General features: G+C 39.5%; 1 protein-coding gene and 7 non-coding genes across 8 annotated transcripts; all 8 read right to left on the reverse strand.

Annotated features, from left to right (window-relative positions):
- Positions 1 to 4,597: 4,597 nt before the first annotated feature.
- Positions 4,598 to 4,671, reverse strand: trnat-ugu (transfer RNA threonine (anticodon UGU)). The gene has a single exon. It is a non-coding gene; the product is annotated as a tRNA-Thr (tRNA).
- A 695-nt stretch (positions 4,672 to 5,366) lies between these two features.
- trnat-agu (transfer RNA threonine (anticodon AGU)) lies at positions 5,367 to 5,440 on the reverse strand. The gene has a single exon. It is a non-coding gene; the product is annotated as a tRNA-Thr (tRNA).
- A 201-nt stretch (positions 5,441 to 5,641) lies between these two features.
- Positions 5,642 to 5,715, reverse strand: trnat-ugu (transfer RNA threonine (anticodon UGU)). Its single transcript has one exon. It is a non-coding gene; the product is annotated as a tRNA-Thr (tRNA).
- A 662-nt stretch (positions 5,716 to 6,377) lies between these two features.
- On the reverse strand, positions 6,378 to 6,451 carry trnat-agu (transfer RNA threonine (anticodon AGU)). Its single transcript has one exon. It is a non-coding gene; the product is annotated as a tRNA-Thr (tRNA).
- A 250-nt stretch (positions 6,452 to 6,701) lies between these two features.
- On the reverse strand, positions 6,702 to 6,775 carry trnat-ugu (transfer RNA threonine (anticodon UGU)). Its single transcript has one exon. It is a non-coding gene; the product is annotated as a tRNA-Thr (tRNA).
- Positions 6,776 to 9,898: 3,123 nt separating this feature from the next.
- trnat-agu (transfer RNA threonine (anticodon AGU)) lies at positions 9,899 to 9,972 on the reverse strand. The gene has a single exon. It is a non-coding gene; the product is annotated as a tRNA-Thr (tRNA).
- Positions 9,973 to 10,230: 258 nt separating this feature from the next.
- trnat-ugu (transfer RNA threonine (anticodon UGU)) lies at positions 10,231 to 10,304 on the reverse strand. The gene has a single exon. It is a non-coding gene; the product is annotated as a tRNA-Thr (tRNA).
- A 1,016-nt stretch (positions 10,305 to 11,320) lies between these two features.
- Positions 11,321 to 16,541, reverse strand: glo1 (glyoxalase 1). Its single transcript, XM_023429600.2, has 6 exons — positions 16,384 to 16,541; positions 13,686 to 13,768; positions 13,338 to 13,478; positions 13,027 to 13,094; positions 11,987 to 12,076; positions 11,321 to 11,765 (listed from the first exon to the last, which is right to left on the reverse strand). The coding sequence occupies exons 1-6, from the start codon at positions 16,450 to 16,452 to the stop codon at positions 11,674 to 11,676; spliced, it is 543 nt and encodes a 180-aa protein (XP_023285368.1). The 5' UTR covers positions 16,453 to 16,541; the 3' UTR covers positions 11,321 to 11,673.
- Positions 16,542 to 16,618: the final 77 nt, after the last annotated feature.

Here is a 16,618-nt window from a genome sequence, read left to right on the forward strand (position 1 = left end):
GGTGTTCACTCAGACATCTCCCAGGCTAAATAGACAGACACCACAACATTTTATAGGCCGTATTTAAAACTGCTTCAGAATAAGAGCAGAATAGGCAGAGAGAGCTTTATATAACCCCTTCACCTGAACCATCCCAATGTTGCTCTGCAGTGGTTGGAACAGTAGAGGAAGTGGTTGAGGTTTATGAATTAGAAAATCCACATGAAATATTTTTAGTTCTAGCGCACTTCCTCCAGAGTGCCAAAGCTTGTCAGCTGCTGTCTTCTCTCTCTGGGAATATGGAGGTATAACTCATAGAGGCAGAGTCATCTCAGGTTCATCCAGAGAGAGAACAAAAAGATGAGTTGGATGTTTCATGTCCAGAGATGCATCACTATGGCTGGGCCACTTGTCCACTTTATCACTTAGTCATAAAACACACAATAAGTTGAAGTTGGCGTTGACATGACGGAAGAATGTTGTGGCTTTTTAGTTCAAACATCCAGTTATCAGCCAGATGAGGGGAGATGTTGAAATTAAATAATAATGATGTAGGTGTTTCTGGATTCTCAGGGGACAAAAGTCAGTTTTTATTAATGTAATGTCAGTTAAGTTGTGAAGTTCATGTACCATTATTTTGACCCAGGTTGGCTATGTGCCTCTGTGAGTCATGCCTGCTTTCAATTTTCACCTGTCTGAAATCACAAGCACAATCCCGTAGCAAGAGAGGTGAGCTAATAGTCACACAGCAGGTATGGTTAATGTTTTGTTTTTTTGGATTCTTTAGTTTCTGTTAAGCACACTGAATGTCCTCTGTGTATGATAATGTGCTATACAAATAAATTTACCTTGCCCCGCCTAATGGCATCTGAAAAAAGGGGGTTCTCTCATTTCTATGGACCTCAGAGTGCTACTCACCACAGTCACAGCAAATAAATGAGAAATGAGTTATAACTCAACCCAGTTACTTGGGCAAAACATAACAGAATAGTATTGTTTGGTATTAGTGGGTAATCATTGAATAACTGTTAGGACAAAGGTTTTGATTATCCCAGACACAAGTACCAGAGATGCACAAATCTAACAAGACTAAGAGTTTACAACCATGTACGCAGCTATGTGAGACTGTTTTTATAGTAGAATATGCTTTGAGCTAAACACTAACATCAGCATGCTAACATGCAGTAACATGCCTGTGTTAAGGAACTATAGTGTTCACCATTTTAGTTTAGTTTTTTTTAGTTATTTGGTCTAACTACTACTAAACTATTGTCCGGATGATGGTGCAAGGAGAAAAAGTCAAGGGATTACAAAGGTTATTACAGTTCATCCAGAGGGGAATGTGAATGTGTGCACCTATTTTCATGGCAATCAATTCAATTTCACTCAAAACCACAAATGTCAACCTCTTGATAGCTCATGGGATTACCTTAACCATTTGGATACATTGTTTGGCAACCATACATGACAGACAGATTGACATTGTCAAGGCTACAGCCATGCTTCTAGTGTGGCCAAAAATGTGAGGTGAATACTTGTGACTGTGAGCATGAGTGCTTGCTGCTTTGCTAACGCAGTGAGTATCGAGAAGCCAAACCTAACGTTATGGTAAGAAAACACATCTGACTGAAACTGTTACTGTAATATATCAAGGTGAACAACGCTTCGAATCACTAGTCACCTTCACCTAGTGTAAAAATGTACATTTTGCTTTGTCCCTTCCTGTCCACATTAACGGAAAAACCTATACTGCTGTTCAATGTTCATACACTAGCTTCACATGACTTGACTGTGAGTCATAATGTTGGATACTTTCTCTGCATCCCAGCACGGGTCAACCTCTGATTATGAGTCAGCACGATTAATTAAGAGGTAAGATTCAACAATGTGCATTACCTCTCAGCTGTAGAGATGAAGATACTTTGCTACTCATTCAAGAGTTCTTCAGACTGGAGGGAAGGCCCTGGCATTTCGACCTATAGATGAACTTTCTCTCACATGAGAGAGGGTGACGTCACTGAAGTCACATGAGGGTCACATGAGGGTCACATCAACGAGGGTGCTAACTGTGTAAAATCACCTGGGTGAGGATGTGTGGGTGGCATCACAAGTATCTGATGGGCAGAAATGACAAAGTCTCTCATGCTTTGACTTGTTTAAGGTGAAATGCAAGGCAGCTGCCTAATGAAATCTGATTGGACAGACTGTCTGTGCCTCTGAGCAGATGACACTGACAGACTTATTTTCAAAGCTTGTTGTTGTTGCATATTCAAGCAGAATGATAAAAGGCTTATTCAAGTAAATAAAGAATCGAATTAAAATTCTGGTATTGTTTGCAGAAATAATGACACACGTCACTTTTGCATATCTCTGCAGCGCGGTGGAAGAAGTATTCAGATCCTTTACTCATGTAAAAGTTCCAATACAACAATGTAAAAATACTCTGTTATAAGTTAAAGTCCTGCATGAAAAATGCAACTTGACTAAAACTACCTCAGTATTAGCAGCAAAATATAATTAAAGTATTCATGTAAAATTACTAGTTTGGTCCCTCTGAGTGATATTGTGATATTGTTATATATGACATCATTAGATGATTAATACTGTTGCAGCCTGTGGAGGTGGAGTTTGAACTGTACTTCATATGCAGTTTTATAAACAGGGACACCAGATAAATCAGAGCGGATCTGAGATGATTAATGGGAGAGGAAAGAAGAAAAAAGTAAGTTCCGATAAACAAATCTGTTTTTGGTTTTTAGACTTTTTATGTAATTTTGGTGAGATATTGGATCATTTGAACATTTATTGAAATGAAACAAAGTTTAGAGACAAATGACAACTTGGTGGGGCTGTTTACAACTCATAGACATCTGAAATGTGACCCACACAATTCATTTTAACAATGTGTTGTAAAAGTTTGTTATATTATCCATTGTGTGAAATCTTCATCTTAAAAACTAAAGCTGTAACTACAGTAACTTGAGTAAATGTACTCAGTTACTTTCCACCACTATCTCTGCATCACAGTAGGTGACTGAATGCTCCCTCATTTTAAGCAGCACATGTACCCACTGTGATGTGGTACCCTCTAGTGGAAAACAAGATTACACAGGGAATATCTGAATAACAGCAGCATGCAGTCCTACCAACATGGAGAGGACAGGATAAGGTGCATTACATATTCTGTTATGGAAGGGACAGAAAAGAAGGCATAAAATATGGAGTAAATACATTCTATGTCAATAAGATCAGGGGATCAGTTTTTGCCAGCACCCTACATCTTTTTATACTGTGAATAAGATGAATGTAGTCGAGTAAAGACATAGCCTGCTGTTGCCGACATTCTTTTATATTGTGAAAGAAACTTTATTGGTTTATCCTTAATAGCAAAAATAGATACACATTTAGGCAGATCTTAAATTTAATGTTGGACTCCTTAACTGCAGCTGTTACGTACTGTTGAGGCTTATTTAAGACAAGGGTAGTGGTGCAAATGAACATTACAAAAACAAACGACAAAAAAAATCACTTGCCTCGCAGGGCTGCAGTAGTAAAGATCTTTTGCAAAACCACATAAATGAGAGCGCAGTTGAACCTCAAGATTCAGGATTTAGCATTTACGATCTTATACTGCACAGGAATTTTCTTTTCTCAGAGCAGTTCATTATCTTCAACTGTGTGCTATTGAGAACCAGCGCACCGCAGTGCTGCTCCTGGGCCGGACAGGGAGGGAGGTAGGAGCTGGTCACCTTATCTCTGCTCATCCAGAACCACTCACCAGCCAGGAAACGCAGCCCGACCCACACCTACAGGAAACAACAGGAATGAGCCATATGGGAACATACAGAGAAAAACAACAGTGCAACCACTGCTGCTCACTCACTTCTATCATCTTACTGTTCATATTTTTAAAATACTGTACACACATAGTGGTTATAGTGAACACAACTGGTCTCACAACTCTATACTCACTATACTATATACTTCACTATATGTTTCTTGTTTGGGTGCAAAGTACACACTGTAGGTCTATATATAAGTGTGTGGTCACTGTTTATTGATCATGACCACACTTGATGTGTATAACAATAATCTATTTAGATTGGGATCAGGTGTATAATAGTATACATATGATATAATAACCATGATATTCATGACTACAGCTCACACAACCATATTATTTGCATTTCTTTACTTGAATCAATTTGCTGAAATAATATCAGATATAAATTCATAATTACAGCTAGTAACATTTTGGCTGTGCTGTGTGTGGCATCCAGCTCTGGGTGCCATTTCAGTCCCTGCTATTGAGAAATGTAAGACAGAATTCATTTGGAGGCCCAAATGGGATTTGAACCCATGATCTACCTTTTTACTAGATAGGTGTTTTGACCAACTAAGCTATGGCGCCTACAGCAGTTATTGGTATTTTAAAATTGACTCACTGGTTAACTCCTCTATTGTGTTTACTGTAGATATTTGAGAGGGCAACCAATTAGCCTTGAAGCACTTCTGTAAAAAAAAAAATTGAAACATGCTGTGTTTCATTCCCCATACGGTTGAGACACCATGTTAAAGTGGTTCTGGTGCTCCTGATGTTAAGAAACACATCAGAGTTAGGCACTGCTGGGATTTGAACCCAGGATCTCCTGTTTACAAGACAGGTGCTTTGACCAACTAAGCCACAGTGCCGCCATATGGGTCACATCATGTGAAAAGTGCATCAATTACTTTTGTGATGATTTAACGCATTTTCAAAAACACATGAAGAGATGTTGTTGGCAGGAACAACCAACAACTGCTGCAAAGCAGAGGAGGCAACAACAGGAGAGAGCAGAGAGGAAAAAAATCTGTGCAATCACTGCTGCTCACTCACTTCCATACTTCTTAACATACTAACATACATACACGGTGGTTATACTAACACAACTTGTAGCTTTTATAAGTCCCTGCTCTGTTCTTTTCACTGCAGTTCTATTCTGCTTGGCTGGTGCTGCTTCATCACATAATGTCGGTTACTTCATTTCCCTTCACCCATCCGTAGTGAGTGTGTCTCGACATCCTTTTAGTTAAGATATCAGAGGAGTAGGACTTTCTTCCACGGCCTCTTGTTTGGGTGAAACATACTGTAAACCTATATAAGTTAACTACTGCCGTTATTTCTTGGTCACGGACACAGTTTACTTGTATAACACATACACTAATCTATTTAGATTTAAATCAGGTGTATAATAGTATATAATATAATAGGTATGATATAAATTCAGTACAACTCACACAACTACAGATAGTAATGTTTTTGGCTGAGTCGTATTGTATTGTGCAGATGGCTCCAAGTGTCAGTTTGAATTCCTGTTATTGAGAGATGTAAAACAGATTGGTTATGCAGGCACCACTGGGATTTGAACCCAGGATCTCCTGTTTACTAGACAGGCGCTTTGACCAACTAAGCCATGGCACCGACTATGGTCACTGGATATTTTAAAATCTCTCTGAATTATTCAGAGGAATGATAGTAGACAAGAACTGACTGAGCCTGAAGAAATGCTGTAAAAAGATACAATAAAAACATGCTGTGTCTGAATTCCCACATGACTGCAAGACGTGGGCCTCATGTTAAAGTGATTGCAGAGATCCTATTATACAGAAATGCATTATGGGCAGGCACTGCTGGGATTTGAACCCAGGATCTCCTGTTTACAAGACAGGTGCTTTGACCAGCTAAGCCACAGCGCCTCCACATGGATCATGTCTGAAAAGTGCCTCGATGACTTTCATGGTGACTTGCTGCATTTGCAAAAACAAATGAAGAGATGTTGTTGGCAGGAACAACAAGCAATTGCTAAAAAGCAGAGGAGGAATCAACAGCAGAGAGCTGTGGGAACACAGAGAGAAAAAAAAACTCACTTCCATACTTGAACATTTTGAACATACTGTACACACACTGTACACACAACTCTTGACTCTCACAAGTCTATAGTTCTATTCACTTCACTTCTATTCTGCTTGGCTGGTGCTGCTTCATCACGTCATGTTGGTTACTTCATTTCCCTTCACATATCCATAGTGAGCGAGTCTCATAGGCAACATAAAGCAGCTAGACATCATTTTAGCTAATGTATCAGAGGATTAGGACTTTCCGCCGTGGCTTCTTGTTTGGGTGCAAAGTACATACTGTAGGTCTATATGTGAGTTAACATGACCACAGTTTACTTGTATAACACATATAATAATCAATTTAGATTGGTTGTACATTAGTACACAACATAGTCATGATACAGATTCATGATTACAGCTGACACAAACACTCTTAGTAAAATTGTGGCTGAGTTGGGCATATGGCTCTTAGTGTCATTTGAGTTCCTGATATTGAGAAATGTAAAACAGAATCATTATGCAGGCACCACTGGGATTTGAACCCAGGATCTCCTGTTTACTAGACAGGCGCTTTGACCAACTAAGCCATGGTGCCTACAGCTGCTGTTAGCTTTTTTCTTTTTTGAATGCCTCTGATACATTCAGAGGAACGATAGTGGACAAGAACTGCAGACAACTGACTCACTGGTTAATTCTTCTATTGTATTTACTGTAGATATTTGAGAGGGCAACCAATTAGCCCTGAAGAACTGCTGTAAAAAATAAAATAAATAAAAACATGCTGTGTTTAGTTTTCATATTAAAGTGACCTTAGTGTTGCTGTTGCACAGAAATGCATCATAGACAGGCACTGCTGGGATTTGAACCCAGGATCTCCTGTTTACAAGACAGGCACTTTGACCAGCTAAGCCACAGCGCCTCCACATGGAAAAAGCCTAGAATGTGCCTCAATGACTTTTATGATGATTCACTGCATTTGCAAAAATACAAGATGCTGTTGGCAGGAACAACCAACAATAGAGGAAGAAACAACAGAGAGTCGTATGGGAACACAGAGAAAATAACAGTGCAGTCACTGCTGAGATGTGCAGGACTATTGCTGCATTCGCACAATGTCGGTAGAATGTCAGGAAGAAAAAAACATAATCTTAATATGGGAGCGGTCACTTATCAGTCCATGATGGTTACCCTGACTGTTGGCCTTGCAGTCACACATTTACAAAAGCCTAAATTTGTTACCTTTGTTGTATAACCTATTTGAAATTGTGGTGGTTAACATGAATGGTTAACAAACCACATTAAACACATTTTTGATTTGGTAAATCAGCTGTATTAGTGTTGACATCAGATTACCATTATCAGATCAGATACATGTAACTGGCAGTGACGGTGGCTGTGCAGTCATTGTCATATGGGTTTTTTGCCACTTTAGTTTTTCACCAAGTGGTAGTATGTTTCTTAGTGGGTAGATATGAGTGTGGTATCAATTGTGTCATCAAACTCTCATCAAGAAAGCCAACAAGTGTATTTCCCAAAATGTCATTCTGCCTTAAACATGACAGGAATTAAGTGACATAACCTGACCAGGAAGGCAATCCTCCTTAGCACCACAAACACTCAGAAAAAAAATCTAACCTCATTCATTGTTACGTTCAGTCTCGTTGTCTCTCCATACAGCAGACGGCTCTTTGCTTCTGGCAGGCTGACGAGGTCATACAGGTATTTGGTACCTGTGGACCCTGTACGCTTCAACCGTCTGCAGTGCTGCAAGGCCTCCTCCCATGTCTTCCTCTCCTGGACCAAAATCAGTCTTTCATCCATACACAAGAAGGGTTGAGTATGAGAGCAATAACGGCTTCGCCATTTTATGGATCTCGAATACTTTATAGCACACCGCTCACCCTGGTCTGGTTCACCTACAAGAAGAACGAGTGAGGCTGAAATAACAGTTACATGGACATACAATTTCATCCGCAAATATACCATAAGACACACTGTACTAACACACGTTCACACATGTACAAGTAATTTGCATAATTAAGCATTATAGCAACTACAATTTTGACCTGCTGACAGTGAAGTGTTTAACTATCACCAAAGTTATTAATATTTATCATGTAGGGAACACAACTGCCTTATACCAAATGTCATGGCAGTCGGTCTAACACCTATTGAGATATTTCACTCATAAACATAAATGTGAACCTTGTGGTGGTGCTAGAGGAAAGGTCAGAGTATCACCAAAGTCTTTAGGATTCATCATGTGGGAACCATGGCGATCAAAAAGGTTGTCTAATCTATCCAGTAGACACAGACATTTCATTGGATATGTTTAAACTTTGACCAGAGTCTGTACAATGGATATCTGTACAAAATTAAGTCATGATGGAACTTAAAAAATGAAGTTTGTAGGATTCAAGCCCTGGGGACCATGAATGTCGGCTCCAAGTTGCAGTTCATCCAGTGGTTGTTGAGATATTTCAGTCAAAGTGTTCGACTGACCGACCGACTGACATTGGCATCCATATGCAGCTTACATGGCTAAATAGTCCTACTTTAACATTAAATTACCTGCGAATACAATAAATTGTGGAGCGTACACTGAAGCCAGACTTGAGTACAGCACTAAGTGAATACACACATTTTCCTTCTAGTCCTGCTCACCTGAATCCCAGCTGAAGAATCTGGAGATTTCACCTCTACTGGACCATTTCCATACTCCATCACTCCACTTACTCAAACCAATCCAGCCTTTAAATATAGAAGTCTTGTTATTGTCCTGTGCATTTCTGATGGTGACCAAGTCACTGTGGTACTTCCTGCAGTAGGCCTGAGCAACCCACCAGTTCTCGTGCCGGGAGATGTGGACAACCTTTGAAATGTTCAGGCCTGAAGTCGCCGCACATGGTGGAGTAAGAAGGACGAAGAAGACGAAGTGGAAGAGGAGAAGACTGGGGATGTTTCTCTCCATGTTTTCTTCAGAAAGGCTACAAAGAAGAGTTTGATCAAATTTCACTGCAATTAGAGAGTAGTGCTGCAAAATAGTCAGTTGGTGGCCTTTTTTTTTTTTTTTTATGGTAAGCAAGAGCATTAGCTGAGGATGAACTCCCCAATCTTTCAGAGTATTCTTTATTCCTCTATTAAAATATTAGCCCAAGCAAAACTAAAAAGCTGCTACTGATGTTAACAGATTTACAGAAAAATAAACAGCTATTTGCCCAGAGTATGCATGCAGCAGCCTGTCTGTAGATGCGACCATACAGCACAGTTAAGAATTTAACTCTAATGGGAATTTACTGTGTACATGACACTTTTAGCACGTTTTTTCAAACATCAATGAAGTCTGTCTCTATGGTAAAACTCACCATAAATGAGGGCACCAGCAACGAGAGACCAGCGAAAGTGGATTTTTGTTGAAAAGAGAAGGGACACTCATTCAAACACAGGGCTAACACAGGGCTGTGTGTTATGTGGTCATATTATATGGGAGCAGGTTATTCCCACATCACCTATTGGAGCTCTGATACATCTGATTCCCCACCTAAACTGGCCAATCAGAGCAGTCCGGGTCATTCACCTGGATATCTGCCAGATACACAAACCAAATCTTAAAATGTGTTTATTCTAACTAGTCAAATGTCTTCAGTGATGCAAAGCAGAGTGAGAACAGGATGTTCACAATTCTCATCAACAGACAAATCTAAACATTTTATTTGATTTTACTTTTCCATTTATTTACAGATTTGCATTATTTGTGTACAACAACCCGAGGCTGGCATGCTGAAATTTGTTTGATATGCTGAAGTCGATGTCCTCTAAGGTAGTGATAGTCCTGACGAGAAGCCTGCAATGCAAAGCCATGCAGTACGCAGTGATTTTCCTTTGTTTACTTGAATCAATTTGTTGACATAACATGAGATATATATTCATGCCTACAGCTCACACTAGGACCAGTAGGAACATTTTGGATGTGCTGTGTTTTACATATAGCACTGAGTGATGTTTGATTTCCTGCTATTGAGAAACGTAAGAATTATTATGCAGGCACCACTGGGATTTGAACCCAGGATCTCCTGTTTACTAGACAGGCGCTTTGACCAACTAAGCCATGGTGCCTACAGCTGCTGTTGATATTTTAAATCCCTCTTATATACTTCAGATGGATGATAGTCAACAAAAATTGCAGACAACTGACTCACTGGTTAACTCTTGTTCTGTATTTAATAGTTGAGAGGGCAACACCAATTAGGCTTGAGGAACTGCTGTTAAAAAATAACAACATGCTGTGTTGTGTTTACTATATGATTGCACCATCTGGATCCCATGTTAAAGTGATTCGAGTGTGCTCATATTTTACAGAAATGCATCATGGGCAGGCACTGCTGGGATTTGAACCCAGGATCTCCTGTTTACAAGACAGGCGCTTTGACCAGCTAAGCCACAGTGCCTCCACATGGATCATGTCTGAAAAGCGCCTCTATGACTTTTATGGTGACTTGCTGCTTTTGCAAAAACACAAGATGCTGTTGGCAGGAACAACCAACAACAAGAGGAGACATAAAAGCGACGGTAGGAATCAGGTCCTAAGCTGTCAACAACTGAGACTTCAAGGTTGGTAACGATGCTCTGTGAATACACAAACCTTTAACTTGTATATAAGGCAAGAACAATGAGACCTGTGGGTCCACTGTAGGCAAAACAGGTAGATACCTCTGTGATTTCTTGTATTTTAAACATACAAAAAAAAAAATCAGTGAAGAAGAGTTTTAAAAGTTTCATGCATTTGTAGGCCAAAATTAGGAGTAACTTTCAGTCATTGCAACATAGTTGAATTATTACAATTGTAAATCATTCTTTTTTATTGGATATCATAATATTATTAATTAAACTTTTATCCGTTTTTTTTTTTTTATTTGGTTAAATTTTACCATAATTTGCACTACATTATCTTAAGATCTCAGCAAGAAATGTTATTTTTGGGGGTTAAAAATGAGTCAAAATTTGAGCCCAAACACAAAAATGCAATTGCAGTACTGTAAACAGTTTCCCTCATATTTATAGGACAAACTGGGACATATTGATAACAGACTTAGTAATAGAATGCGCAACTGAGTGTACAGACTAAATGTAACCACAAATTAATTATTTCCATTGTGAATTTTTCATTTTCCAGTGCAGATTTCTTGCTCATCAGCAGTTTTGTATTTTTGAAAATCCTTAATGTGGGAATGATTCATTACAGATTTCACTTTACAATTAATTCTGAATATGTTAAAAACTGTAAATCACTTTTTCCCTTTATGACTAAACTGTGAGACAGGAACCAAGTCGCCTTATTGTTGCCACTATAATCTTAACTGTGAGTGACATTGCTGTCACCGCTCTATCTTGACTTCTACTTTGGCAAAAAAAACATCACTTTTCTTTGTCTCTCAAAGCTGAAAGAAATGACAAATCCACTTCCTTTGAACGGTGGCTCTCACATTTATTACACAGTAATACCGCTTTATTTCAGCATCACTTTTTGAAAAACACATACAAACTGATGATGGCAGACAAACCCAAGTTACACAAAGTAGCTGCTATTCATAGCAATAACTCAGGTATCTAATCTATTTGCTCATCACCTCCCAATATTAGTCCGGCCCCATGCCAGGACACACTGATTGCCATTGCGCAACTCATGCCGCTCCTTTTTCCCTCAGCTCTCCGGCGCAGGTTGCTAAATTCGTCGCTAAACCCCAACGTTCTGCTCTCCCAATGAAGCCACAGCAGGTCTGCCTGTGTGCACTGCAGCAGTTAGCATGTTGTCAGTTTTTATGACGTAATGGACACCATATTGTTAGGACTCAGGATCTCAATCCAGTAGCCATCAGGATCTTGAATGAAAGCCAAGCCTTTCATTTTACCTGAGAAAAAAATAAGAGAAGGGAGGGTGGTGGAATATTAATTGTAAATACTACATGAATAAACATGTCAAGCACATAGATATTAGTAATTTCAGATTTCCACAAGTGTGCATCCTGATCATAGTGCAGGGGTGAAATGACAATACATACACAAAGGATGCCAAGACTGTCGAGATGTATCCATTTTAACAGTCTATAATCACTAACATTTTACATCTTACCATCATCTGGCTTCTTGACAAACGTGACTCCTTGCTCTTCAAACAATTTACAGGCTGCATAGACATCAGGAACTGCAATTCCGATGTGGCCTGTCAAATATATATCGACAGACTGAGACTGAATCCCCGCTACAGTTCCACATATCCAGAGTTTACTCTAGAGAGCTTTCACATAAACATACACACATGCACGCACAATCAAATAGTACCAATGAACATATAGTATATCCTTAAAGGAGCTATTTGTAAGTTTTGCTATTGTTACATAGCCAATGTTAGCAGCAACAGCTGTTTACTTACCGGTCTGGAACAAACATTGTGAGTTCAGCATCAAACTTCGTTCCTTTTTAACTTGCCAAGAGCTGTGTAAGCAACCTTATTGTTTTGCATCTATTTCTATCAGTTCTTTTCTTCCAAGTTAGCATGCTAAGCAGCTAGCTCCATCCTGGTCAGCCTGTCTCACTCACTTCGAATACTGAGTCACTGTAGCGTCCAGTCGGCCCTGAAGAAGTAGCACTGCTCAGAGGATGTATAATAACCACTTGTCTTGTAAAAACAATGGCTGAAGCAGTAGTAAACATCTGTTAATGCCAACACTGACTGTGCAGCAATAGCAAAACTTAAAAATAGCTCCTTTAATAAAATTTTTGCATAACAGTTTAAAGCATAAACATTTTTATATTTTGAAAGTAAGTTGAAAGTTCATTGGCACTGCAGATGAATTTTTAAAACACTTAAGGTTTTTGGGGAAGAAAATCTGATAGTCAATCAATATTACACAGCACTACAACTAAAATGTTACTATCAAACCAAGAGTGTGTTAATATTACTGTGTTCCTGCATTTTAAGTCCTTGCAATTTATGTATTGTGTTCCTTTCATGTCAAAATACTTGTACATTTGGAACAAGAACGCTGTTATTTTGTAAATCATTTCTACTGCACAATCTCAGACTATGGCAATGTAGCATTTCACTAAACAACCTCCTCCTTTTTTATTTATCTAACTGTATTGGCCTGTAACACATGAAGACAATCTTACCAAAGCCACGTGGATCAGAGTTTCCATTGTGATAAGACTGGCTCTCATCAGACTCAGAGCCCCAGTTACTGAAAGACAGGAGGGACGGGAGCAGGAGAGGAAATAAAGAGAATAAGTTAGTTAATAACTTTACAATTGATGAGGTTTGACATTTTAAATTACTTACAAGACTAACTCTGAGTTAAATTACTTAAATAGCTGATTTCAGAATATTCTGGCACTTTAATGTAACAGTGGGATAGACACAGAGGGTTATTGTCATTATTTCATGCATGACCATACAGCTCTAATTCTAGTATGTAGACCCTCACTGTGTCAGCTCAATGGTGGCCCTTCTGGAAAAGGTCCAGGCCGTCTTTTCCTTCACATCTGCAGGAATCTCCTTCTTGTCTTCGTAGCCCAAGAAGAAGAGAGAGAAACGCATGGAGGGGAAGTCAAACTTTTGCAGGAGCCTGCAAGAATTTGCACAACAGAGAGAAAACTTCACTTTAGAAGTCCAGGCTATGAATAAGAAACTGTCTCAACAACACACGTACACATAAGTTCATGCACACGCACGCTAAGTTCAAGTGTAAGAGACGTGTCAAATATTACTTTGAAGCAATACCAATAAAGATTGATTTAGAGTTCACTGAAGTGAAGCCCGCACTCATACTCACGTCATGCCGAGGATTCTGGTGTAGAAATCCAAGGACTTAACCGGGTCTTTAACCCGCAGCATAGTCTGCTGCATCATGAAATCCTGAGACACAGAAACAAGAGAACAGAGGCTTTACATACACAAACATTTTAAATGAATTTGGGCAGCAACACTGTTAATCAATCACAAAGATTAAAACATGTTATGTTATTGTTTCTTTGAAATGCAGGACAAACTCCAATTTTCTAGTATGTGGCATTTATTTATTTATTAAAAGACCTAAACATGAGCACTAACAGAAACAGGTCTTCCAAATATGCTGCATCACAGTGTGTTAAACAGAAGCAGTGGTTGTTAGTTTGTGGGCGTAGCTGAGGAACTGATGCACAGCTGGTTGGGCCACAGCCCTAATAAGTTACTCTGAAATAAAAAACCGTGGTTACCCATCAGCCAATACAACCAAACATACATGTTGTACAAAAACAATTACAAAAAGCTCAGTTAGCCACCACAGACACTGATTTTACTCACATATCCTTATGTGCAATTGAAGTGTGCATGAAAAAACTAGCCCCTGCTATCACAATGGAAAACAGGGTATTGTGACATGTTCAATGAACGCAATTACACTGAACACAGGAGATGGAGGGTATGGAGATATGAACAGATGTTGAGCCTTTTAGCAGTGTATTACTTTATTGTGTTAGAGAGCACAACACATTTGATTGCAGGGCAGAAGATCTTTGGCAGACTGCTGACTGTTCCTGAATTCCAACAGAGGAAAATTTGTCTCTCCTTGCACTCGCTCATGAAAAGGGCTTTAAGCCAAACTGCACCTCTGTGCAACCAAGCTTATATCATCACCGCAGTTGGATATGCTACATTTACTTCTTGTTTTCTATGCAAAGTCCTAAGTTTTACATAACATGCTGGTGCTGAGGTCAGACGGTGATGCCATAAAATGTGTGCTACACTCTGGCCTGTTTTCAGAGTGACTTGCAAACACTACTTATAAGATGGTAACAGCATTCACAAATTGTTGTTGCTTGTAAACTGTATATAAATTTGCAAGACCTGCAGGGATCTTTCATGCGCATACATGGGTCTGAAGTATGATTTGTGTTTTAATCAGTGAAAAATGTAAAAAAAAAAAAAAAAAAAAAAAAAAAAATGTATGCAAGAGAAAATGATCTCATGTAGCAGTAGGTTTTCACCCTGATCCTGGCATTTTGTTGGTTTAAGTGTATGAAGCAAACTTCTACTGTGTGTGTTTGTTTCACAGCAGAGTGTTATCTCTGTGGCTCGCAACTGTTCCCCTTTCCCGTGTCCTTCCTCCAAACACTGTCAAGTTTTTACAGTGGAAAAAAGTATCAACACGCCCACAGAAATTTACCAAACACTCCTGCAGCATTATGCATTTTTCCACTTCTTTCCACTTTTTTTCCACTTTCCACTTCCACAGCACATCCTTATGTTTCAAGCAGCCACATTTTTGCCAATTTATGGCAAAATCCATTACCATCCATTCATTCATTACCGTCCAAAGCTTCAAAACCAATGATAGCATGAAATAGAGGCAGCCTGTTAAGCCAAATTTTGGAAAAGGTATGATTACAGGAAACTCACTTAGTAAACAGTGTTCAGAGTGGTGGATCATGCTACCACAGAGGTTTTGAGAGGCTACAATGAACATTGCTACAATAGGCTACTATAAAATCTTATTTCTCAAGTCAAATAGGAACTTTGACCTCCAGAGCTCACACATGTGTGAACACATTCCTGAAAATCTTGAGCATGGACTTCAACTGAAAAGACTGACAGCCAGAGCAAATATTCCCACAAAGTACTACTGCTACTAATTTCAACTTTTTTGTGTGTAACATATCTTCAGTGTGCAGCCAGTTTGAAAGATACGATGATACTGACATGTAATTCAGCAAACACAAACAACCAATGTTTGTATCCTTGAGTATATGTAAGTACATCTAGAATACAGTATAGGATACCTTTGTGTATGTACTGTCTGTGTACAGTGAGAAACTACAGTAGGAAAGTGTTGTAGCAGAAGTGCCTGTAAGGACAGATAGAGATCAAAGACAATACGATGGTAATACTTAATAGACTATAATCTTTAAATTGTGTATACTTTTGTTAGTCAATTGGACAAGTTAGCTCCAGCACCTTATGCTTGCACCACTGACCACTTTAGCTATGTGCAATCCTGCCTGCTTTTTGCCATCCGGGGCGAGTATGTTCTGGTCCGACCGCGCCTAAACACCAATTTTCATGTGAGTCCTGTGCAGATCTCGCGTTACGCACAGACTCGTTATACACATGCTTTGATAAAAATACGTCTTGGCTATAACCCCGAGTTTGGAGAGAGTTTCTTCCGCACGAAAACGCACAGGCGAAAGTTTGGCAGAGAGTTAGCTAGCTTACAGCAGCCTCCGATAAAACTCGTTTTTGTTACCTGTGACGCTTATGTCGCTGCTACACCCGCCATTGGCATTAGAAATCACGTTAAACATAACCGAATCACTTGTCACCCGGGAGCTGATGCACATTTTGTGAAGAAACGTGTGACCGTCCGATAATGGATGCACTGCGCATATCTGGTTAACCTGTCTGGAATTCGTTGGCCTGTTGGCGGTTGCCGGGGTTTGACAGTGTCTGATGGAAGTGTAGTTTAACTCTGAGCGGCACAAAAGTCGCCTTACCTTGGTTATTAGGTCTCCATCTTTACAAGCTGCAGTCGCTGCCTCGTCTGACAGACCTTTGTCGCTCATTTTTACTTACAGACGTTACAAAGCGGGACCGCAGCTCGGCTCGGCGAACTCACTGACAAAGTGGGATTCCGCTGAGAGAGTTTTAACAGAAAGAGCTTCCGGTACCAGCTTTCAGAATAAGAGCCCAACTAACGACCATACATTGGACTGCACAGATTACAGGGCA

This window comes from Seriola lalandi, unplaced genomic scaffold, assembly GCF_002814215.2.
Source record: "Seriola lalandi dorsalis isolate HSWRI2012SDOR001 ecotype SW California unplaced genomic scaffold, Sedor1 jcf7180002054898, whole genome shotgun sequence".
Lineage (NCBI taxonomy): Eukaryota > Metazoa > Chordata > Actinopteri > Carangiformes > Carangidae > Seriola > Seriola lalandi.

Bases quoted from the DNA above. Each gene is read 5' to 3' on its own strand.
- glo1 (XM_023429600.2), bottom strand. From the start codon at position 16,452: ATGAGCGACAAAGGTCTGTCAGACGAGGCAGCGACTGCAGCTTGTAAA. The intron at 13,095-13,337 runs GTGAGGGTCTAC...CCTGTCTTTCAG, and splicing joins GCCACCATTGAGCTGACACA to TAACTGGGGCTCTGAGTCTG. The intron at 11,766-11,986 runs GTAAGATGTAAA...TTTTTTTCTCAG, and splicing joins TGTCAAGAAGCCAGATGATG to GTAAAATGAAAGGCTTGGCT.